At 38.8% G+C, this 9449-nt stretch overlaps 1 protein-coding gene across 1 annotated transcript; it reads left to right on the plus strand.

The window, feature by feature from the left end:
- Positions 1-2043: 2043 nt before the first annotated feature.
- On the plus strand, positions 2044-9149 carry LOC118428154. Its single transcript, XM_035838146.1, has 13 exons — positions 2044-2082; positions 2532-2658; positions 3265-3370; positions 4626-4797; positions 5062-5188; positions 5428-5526; positions 5961-6092; positions 6376-6450; positions 6919-7056; positions 7940-8158; positions 8268-8333; positions 8471-8643; positions 8965-9149. The coding sequence occupies exons 7-13, from the start codon at positions 6064-6066 to the stop codon at positions 9114-9116; spliced, it is 852 nt and encodes a 283-aa protein (XP_035694039.1). The 5' UTR covers positions 2044-2082; positions 2532-2658; positions 3265-3370; positions 4626-4797; positions 5062-5188; positions 5428-5526; positions 5961-6063; the 3' UTR covers positions 9117-9149.
- The last annotated feature ends 300 nt before the right edge of the window (positions 9150-9449 follow it).

The following is a 9449-nucleotide window of genomic DNA, read 5'->3' on the forward strand; positions in this document are numbered from 1 at the left end:
TATTTGTTGATCTTTTGAAATTAAGACATAAACGATACTGATGATTTTGTATTAAATTACTACATTTTCAGCTTGCTAGGATGAACTTTGTTAGAAACATGGTTGTCAAAATATATAAAATATATACTTCTCCCCCTTTCTAATGTAATCGCCCAATTCGCGGCAAAATCAAACCAAGCAGATTCGGCAACAAAGATGGAGGACGGAGGTGGTCTCGGAGGAGAGGTGAGTGAATATCGGCCGGAAAACAACCGAAACTCGACAAATGAAGGCTTTTGTAGTAGCGTATTGTAATAAGTATGTTACTGTGATGATATTCTGACCAGAACATCTGGGATTTGCCGGGGGGAACTTGAATTTCAGGCGACAGAAATGGCGGGGTGGCCATGGCCAGTTGTCATCTTTCCACGAGTTTGGCGCAGGAGTTTCGGACTCGATCTAGAAAAATATGTTTGTTAACATATTGTCAGTAAGCGAGGGTACATCCCTTTTACTCGTCGCTGAACAGTTAACGTTGAAGATGATTACGATAGATAGGTATGGCGTATCTTTGATGGCTGACGCGTATGACGGGACGGTATTATAAAGCAAGTTTGTGCCCGCCTGTTTTGGGCGCCACGGGACGTCCCAGGGGAGGGTAGACTGTCCAGGACAACAGAGTTTTCGCGGGAACTCGGCTTATTTTCTTGGAAGGAGTATTTTACATATCTCTCTTACATTGTGTAGTTGTTTCTGAGAACTGAGAGAATTGAATAAGAATTTGAAAAGCAAAGAAGTCGAAAATTATTTTAATAATAACGGTTAGCAACAAAGCACCAAAAGTTATGAATAAAACAGTGTTAAAAGTTTTGTCTCCTGCTAATTATTCAGAAAATTATGTGCCAGGGGGTTTCAGGGGGTTGCCAGAAAGAGAAGTTGAAAACCTCAAACTAGACTGTAGACATAGAAACCCCCTGGACTTGACTAGCTTTGTGTGTTATTTACGATAGCTGAAAGAAAGAATTTGTTGTTATCCCCATGTTGTATACTATATTTCACAGTTTTTGCTGGCATGTTTTGTTTGTGTTTCATCAATCACCATTTTTCCCAATCTGGAGGTGCTCACAGTAAGCCTTGTTTTGTTTTGAACAACAAAACAACAACTTTACCCACTATATCCTTTGTTCAGAAGTCCCTCAAGCGACCACATCCTACCGAAGATGAAGATGAAGTTGAGTTCATATCGTTCAAGAAGGAGGTAACGTTACAGACTTTCTTTAATTAGTGTCACTTTATTTCAGCAAGGAGGTTATGTAAGCATAATTGGTTACTTGGAGTTGGATACTTATATTAGTTGTAATCTCCACTGACTATCATACTGCTATTCCACATTACCAAGAGGGTGTTTCTTGCCTATTTAAGTATTTTTCTAACATTTTGGAGATCTTTGTAACAACAAAACAAACTCTTTTCCCACTCTCGTATGTCCAGAAGTCCCACAAGCGACCACATCCTACTGAAGATGAAGATGAAGTTGAGTTCGTATCGTTCAAGAAGGAGGTACAGACTTTAATTAGCATTACTGTAACAGCATTGGTTACGTGGTTACTTTATTCACTCCATTGGCTATCATAGTATCAGTGTGGATAAAGAGTTATAAGGATTGACTAAAGTTCAGGGAGCAATTTTGATAGAACAATGGTTGATGACAACATGATGCAATCAATCGATCAATCAATCAAACAATCTGAATCAGTCTTTAAGACAGGTATGCACATGTGATATGAAACTTTACAAGAAGTTCACACTTTTGCTGATGTGGCATATTTTGTTTGTGTTACATCAGGCTTCTCGCCAGGACAGTTGAGCTTAGGGGGCCCCTACACAGTAATTTACATCTCCTACGCTTTGATTTTGGCCCCCCTATGCTGTGTTTCAAAAATCCTGGTGAAAACCCTGAGATTCGTGACATACAGACTGTGCCAGCTTGGATGTAGTTTCTTCCCTCTTTTCTTCAAACAGAAGAAAGATCCTGGACTGGCCCAAGGGCCGAGCTCAGATGAAATAAAGAGGATGTTGTGATAGTGGAAGAGACACAAGGAGGTAAAAACTACTACAGAATGTCAAACTAAGAAAATGGGCTGAGCTAAGGTTACAAAAGTACAGGTATATATGTGGGCAATGAATGAAATTATGTGATGTTTGTGGTGGTTTGAATTTGATTGTGTGCATGTTGTTTGCTTTCTGGCATCCCCTCCCCCTGCCGTAGTGCTGGTCAGCTGAACTTTGGGGTAATATGTAACATCACATTCGTATATTCTGGGTTCTAGCAGATAATGTGCTGACAAGTAGGCTATACAGATAAGTGGATTCTATTATATGATGTTACAGAAGCATACATGTAGACTCACAGAGCATGCAAGCCCCTTGCCTTGCGCTTATAGTATATAAGTTATACACATGTACATAAGTCATTGAAGAATAGCTTTTCTTCAGTGAGGTTAAACTGGATCAAGCTACAGTTAATTGTTGATTTTATTTCTTAATTACAGCCACAGGCACATCAGCCAATGATGTCAAGCCATTAGGAAAGGAAGACTTTATAGTGACTTTCTTCAAGCCTTCTGATACCATCAAGTATCCACATGCTCGAGAAGACTGCAGGGTTCACAAGTTTCTGTAAGTGTTTAAAAAATTGGAAGTTAAAATAGTCTGAAGACTCTGAAGGTTGCGTGTATGTTTGAAATGTAGCTATGCTATGTAACAAAACATGTCAGCTAACTACATGTATAAAGATAACAGAGAAGACAGTTGAACATATCCATACTGTAATGTGTTATACAGTCAAACCTGTCTATAGCAACCACTCAAGGGACTGGAGAAATGTGGCCACTATGGACAGGTAGCCACTAGAGAGATAATGTTGATCAACTGACCACGAGCAATAAGTTACACATTTTTTCAGTACCCACTTATCTTTTTCGCCAATTAACATTGTCTCGATTGTCTCAGAATTCAACCTTCCCTGCCAAAGTAAAATCTACTGAAAATGATTGAAATTGCCATGTGGAATGTTGGTAAATTTGCCGAAAAAGACTTGCACTCTAACATCCCAGGCACATGTACCTTCTGCTACCGCACTTTTGTGTATTAAAAGTTTTAGTTTGATTGTAGGCAACCCTGTTATTCTGACTATGCTAATCTTTAGCAATATTTTAGGTAAAGTTATGCATAGATGGTTGTAAAAAATTTGATCAATTAATGTCCTGTGTTTGTCTTGTGTAGGGCAGTACCCAGTCAACTCTATGGCTATGGTGGCAATGGCAAACAAGAGAATAAAGCTTCCTGTGACAGTTGCTACTGCTATGTTTGTGACATTCCAGCCAAGGAGGTAAGTGATATTACATTTTTTATTAGTTCTTTAAAACAATTTTGAATGTGACCATTCCTCATGTCACACCTCTGAAAAACCATGAGTTCCACTGTCATTCTAAAGAAGCCTAGAGGAGGTGCAGGAGTTGGGAGTATATATAGAATACAACACGCTGTATATTTGGCAATATCCGATGACGCAAATTCATCGAAAGCAGATGAAAAACGCTGCTATTTGGGTCATCAGGCAAAAAGAACGCTTCACTGTTGCTGCTGACTAATACAAAAATAGCTTTGCTGGCTGACCAACTGCTCCACCACAAAAATGATACAACCCACAGGCTTTTCAGGAAATACAAATAATCTATGCTCAGCTTTAACGATCACCAAAGGAGAGCAAAAGTTAGGGAGACAGCTGCGCACTTACGGCCTATTACAGCACCCTTAAGCTTCCGCCAACTCCGGTCAGATTTAAACTCCTGAACCATAGTATTACCTACCAAACAGACAAGGTTCCGTGCTAATATGGACCCCATTTACACTCAGAAAAACGATTTGAATAAAACATGTTATCCAAATAAAACGACCCGATTTGAATAAGTTTCTGCAGTGGGAACGCTCCCAAATCACTTGGATTTCATCGAAGTGAATCCTTCGCGATCCACCTCGGGGAGGTGGATAGAACTGGGGCAAGTGGATAGAACTGCGCTGCGGGGAGTCCCGATTTGTGCGATTTGGCAGTGTGAACGTGCAAGTGGATAGGATTTCGCTAATTCCGGGGTGTAACTTCATTCATCCGGGATTCGCTTTGTTTTTCAGCGAGCATTTTCCGCCGTATTTTACTTCCAACATTAATATGGGGAAAGAAAGGGAAATCTTCATCATTCGCCAAGTGGACACCGTAACAAACGAAGCTGCTTATGTCTATCTGGGGGTACGTGAGAGGAGACGCAGAAAAAGCTTGGGAAAGTTCATAAAAACAGGGACATTATAACATGAAGATATATCCGAAGGAATGGCGGAGCATGGAGTTGAGAAATGCCTCGACCAGTGCAGAAATAAAGTGAATCTCACCCCCAACTACCACAAGACGTAGCGATACATCTGTGAAACGCAACTAATGTTTTATTCAGATAAGACTGAGGGCGCGCTAATCGGATTGCTGAAGAGCAATGTGAACACAATTTTGGATCGGATAGAAAATTTTTTATTCGGATAAACGTTTTATTCGAATCGTTTTTCTGAGTGTGAGCATGATTTGTTTGCTTTGCCAGTGCCAAGAGTGGACAAGAGGAGACCACTGCAATGCTCACAGCAAAGACACCAGTTGGAAGTTGAAAAGAAAGAAGACAGTAGCAGACAACTCCAAAAAGACAGCAAGAGTGGCCTTTTCTTCACATCCAAGTCTTAGGTCTTCCTTATCACAGGAGGAAAGGGAGGCTGAGGGCATGTCTACTATTCATGGTACATCTTCCACATTTAGTGTTGTTCTCTCTACAATGCCTTGACTTGTTCTGTTAAAAAGCAAAATGCTGCACAACAGTATTGTTTTTGGTTTAACTGTGTGTCTGTCTATCTATGTGTTTTCTTAAATGCAGTTTCTGTATGTTCTGCCAGAGGGCACAGTACAGTTTCTGCATTTTCTGCCAGAGAGTGCTTACCATTATCAGGGGATTAAGCTGCATGGAATGTATTTGATTTTTCTTCCAGATTCTTCTTTGGATGAAATCCTCAGTCACATAGACTCTACGTATGAGGAGTATTCAGCCTATGAAGATGACGAGGAAGAGGAGGAAGATGACTGCTATTGTTACTGTCATGATGATGACCCCTGGAGGTAAAGTGTATCAGTCTTAGGCCTTACTAATTTGTTTCCTTATTCACAATTTGAGAAGTAAAGTATTTTTAAGAATTCAGATTCTCAGTTTGAGAAGTAAAGTATTTTTAAGAATTCAGATTCTCAATTTGAGAAGTATTTTTAAGAATTGAGTAGTGGAGATGTTTCCAGATATTTCAGACCCAAAAGCAAGTTTGAGAATTTAGTTGTCTTTCTAATTTTTGGAACTTCTTTGCTAGGTGTGAGTATGAAGATGAAGATGAAGATGATGACGATAAAGATGACCCATGTTATCGATGTGAGGGCTATCATTACGGTACCAGAAACTCGCTTCATGAGTAAGTACTTTGTGCTACGACCATACTGAGTGACTGATAATGATTATCAATCACTTATTAATTTTTGTGCTGGTCAACAAGAATGGTGTCATAATGAGAAAAATGAACTGCTCTCTAACTCGAAGAAATTTCACTTACTAGAATCTTCAACCGATAGTGTCAGCCTATCTGTCAGTAACTCTGTCAGTAAAATTATGTTAAATCATCAAGATTGCATGTTAATTGTTATACATACATTTTGATATCTTTCCACAGGTGAAAATATAATCATAGAGATGTCTCGGAACTAGGTGCTGTTTACACAAATTTTTATAGTGTTAAATCAATTGATAAATGTGAATTGCTACACACAGTTCTTTAATTCCTATAGTTGTATGCTTTATCCAAGTTCTTCTGATGTGGTCAGTTTTTGAAAATATGTGTTACCTCCCCAGCTATGACCCAGTTAAGAGAGCATTGAACAGTGCAGTGGTCTCTGCTCGCACACACTGGCAAAACAAGAAACCGTTTGAAGCTCTGATCGTTCTGGAGGAAACCATGCGTTCTCTTTGTCTGCACCAGCCAAAGTATGCTACTCATCTTAATATAGTATTTCAAGACTTGTTCAAGTGAATGTCTGTAAAGGAAGATAATGTACTATTATGTAGCATCTTGTAGAATATACCAGCTGTCATTTTGAACAGAGAGTAAACTTTATGGTGTTTTAACAAAAGTTTATCTTTCACCTGTCCTCAGATTATGTTGCTTATTGCAGACTAGAAAACAGGAATTTACTCTATGGTGTTTTGCAAAAAGTTTATATCATATTTTTCACCTGTCCTCAGTTGTTCTGTCCATCTTATATTTCAGTGAGGTGACTATAGACAGGTTTGGAGAAACTAGTGATGGAGGCCTGGTAGCCTGCAAACGATTAGTCATGCAGTCGTAAGTTAGGCCTTGCTATTTTTCAATTATCACATATCTTCATGATTGTGTCAATTATCACATATCTTCATCATTGACAATACCTTTTAATTTTCTCAATACTCATTTGAATGTGTGATATGCCATGGAATTTAAGAGGGATGAGCTTTGCCAAATTTCTGAGATTTAGTTTACATACATACATTGATATAATCACAATCAGAGCTGTCTCAAAAACCTGTTCCTCTGTCCTGGCACGGAAATTTGCTTGTATGTTTTGACAGACAAAAAGTTCACCGTCACAAAATCTGAACTTTTGGATACACATGTATTTTTGTAAGCTTAGAATATAGATTTAACAAAGAAAAAATAAACATTAGGCTCCCCAAAAAGGAGTGGGACAGAAAAAAAATTACCAGTAAAGCCCTGGTCTCAGTAAGAAATTCTCTGCTTTCCAATTAACGATCTATGTTTATTAATTTTTTCCAGGATAGAAGAACTCCTTGTGGACATGTTTGTAGACAGGAGCGGCATTTTGCCATCTTCACTGAAGGAGAAAGCTATGAGTAGCATCAAAAGGACCTTTGACCTGGCTCCTCGCGACTGTGGTAACATCAGGCCAGACATGTGAGTATCAACGTTTGTAGTACTGTTTAGGGCAGAAAGTTGCAACTTGTCAGACATTGCATGATTTGTAGGATATACAAATACAAAGAATGGCTGAGAGTTCCATTGATTCAGATTATAGATTTAGGCAATGATTGCCCTAGTTTGAGATGTATACGTTGGAATTTGTTTTTGAGTTTATGATATTGGATCAGTGACATTGTAATGGCTGTTGTTTTTTAATTGTCTTGATGCAAATAAACCATTTATCATTCATTAATTCAGCATTAATTAATTCATTCAATCTTTTATTCATTCAAGTTCTTATACATACAGCCACACTTACATTTTCTATCAGCATTGTCTCTGCCATTACTGGAGATTGCCATCACTAGCGGTGGGTACCAATACAAAACCACTTTTTTGACCAGTCCAGAAAAAATGGACCTGAAAAAAATTAGTGGACAGGATTTTGGACCGATTAAAAAATAAACAGGTTATACTGGCAAGTATTAATGCATTTTGGGGCTTATTGGTCCAAGAAAATAACATGAGCGAAGTAAAGGAGAGTTGATAGTTATTTTTGCTAAGTTTCTACAGTCAAACTTGGTCTAAGTTAACAGACTAGAGGTAGTTGGTGTCATTAACATGAAGGTAGGTAAAATGCCAGTGGAGGTCACCAAACAGAATCCTTCATAGCAAAATGGACCATTGTTTTGTGTATCGCCCATTCACAAGTTCTAAGGTCTTCTGGACCTGAACCGTTCCTGTACCTGAATTTTCTGTACTGGTACCCACCCCTAGTCATCACTTCATTGTACATGTAGCATTTGTATGTTGAAATATCCCGATGCATTCCAACAGCCTATTCTTGTTGTTTTACCTGTTGACTTTTTCTCCTCAGAGCCCTTGGTTTGAAAAGCTGGGATGATCAGGAGCTTTTGGCAGTGCTGGATGGTACCTACAACCCTGGACAAGACAAGACAACGAGCCGCTCTATAGGGAACAGCACAGATGAGGTCATCGTAGTGGAAGACAACCCCGTGAACAGCAGGAACAGCAGCTTTACTGAGGACTACTTAGTGGTGAAGAAGAGGCTCCAAGTTCTGGAGAGTGAAAAGAGGTATTGCATGAATGAAGGAATGAACAGGTGAAAGATAGAGATTTGTATATGTCTGTGTTTCACTCAATATATCATATAGTTATATATTATATGATGTTTTTTGCTTCAGGTGGCAAGGTGCAGTCAACTACATCCAGAGAGTGAATATCAAATCCAAGCAGTATGGGACTGAAAGGTGATGTTACCAGTCCACACTTTCATCTCCTTGAAACACAGTCTTGTTCCAGTTTTTATTAAAAGAAGATGTAAGATTAAGATAAATTCAAATTACAATTTTTTTATTTATTTTTAAAAGTTTAATTTTAATTTTAGTTGGCTGAAGAACAAGTTGCTGACCTACCTGGCACACCTGGGGAACTGGAAGGAAGTGCACTCAGAGCTAGTAAAGTCTGAAAACTCTAACTACCAGGGAAAGAGGCCCAGACTGGCCAGGATGGATCCTACAGACTTCCTCAACATCATGAAGTGTTTCACAACTGGTCAAGGTTTGTAGGACACCCTTGTCTAAAATGATTTCATGATTATTTTTTAAAATATGTTTCCTTTTAAACCCCTTGAGTTGTGTAAGTGTGGAATTCACTTTTGCCACAGCTTTGTAAACCTTCAGACTACTGTTAATTCATTTATTGTTGCAGGCGCTCAGTTTGGTAAGAGAACTGGAAAGGATGATTTTGCAGTGTTAATGATACAGATATTCGCTGTGTGTTAAACCTGTCGTAAAGAGATCAATGTAAGAAATGCAAAAATGAAAGAAATGCAAAAAGATTTAGTAGTAAAGGGTGTTTATTGAATGTCTTTCCCTACAGAAATGGAGATGTTGCCAGCTGATTCAGCATCTGCCTCTTCACCCAGCCCAGATGTTAACCTTGATGAAGTCTTCAGGATTTATCTGTGTGCACTGGCACAGAACAGCAGTCTCCAGTCCAGTGTACGTCTTCACATTCCCTACAAAATATAACAGGAGGTTTTGATATGACAGTAGTTAATTGCAAAGTCTTGCCCGAGGGCTACATGTAAATGCAGGTAACATGAAACGAGACAAATAGTGTAGAATGATATAGCATGTGTCTACTTTAATCTAAAAATAGCTCAAAATTCTGAGTTATTGGGTTCAACTTCTTTTTCGGAAACAGCGGAATACGAAAGATCCCAACTTTTCTGTAATGTGTGGGTTGTGTGATGTTAGGACTTAGGAGGAGGGTAGCTTTCTTGCAATGATATGATGCTGTGGTTGAATGCATTTAATCAAATTCTATGAATAAGCATACATATAGATTTGTGTCTCCCTTGT

Source organism: Branchiostoma floridae, chromosome 12 (genome assembly GCF_000003815.2).
Source record: "Branchiostoma floridae strain S238N-H82 chromosome 12, Bfl_VNyyK, whole genome shotgun sequence".
NCBI lineage: Eukaryota > Metazoa > Chordata > Leptocardii > Amphioxiformes > Branchiostomatidae > Branchiostoma > Branchiostoma floridae.

What these genes read in the sequence shown, in the direction of transcription:
- LOC118428154 (XM_035838146.1), top strand. Translation starts at nt 6,064, where the DNA reads ATGCGTTCTCTTTGTCTGCACCAGCCAAA. An exon ending in CTTTGTCTGCACCAGCCAAA is followed by an intron (nt 6,093 to 6,375) that starts GTATGCTACTCA and finishes CTTATATTTCAG; the next exon opens with TGAGGTGACTATAGACAGGT. An exon ending in AAGCAGTATGGGACTGAAAG is followed by an intron (nt 8,334 to 8,470) that starts GTGATGTTACCA and finishes TTTTAATTTTAG; the next exon opens with TTGGCTGAAGAACAAGTTGC.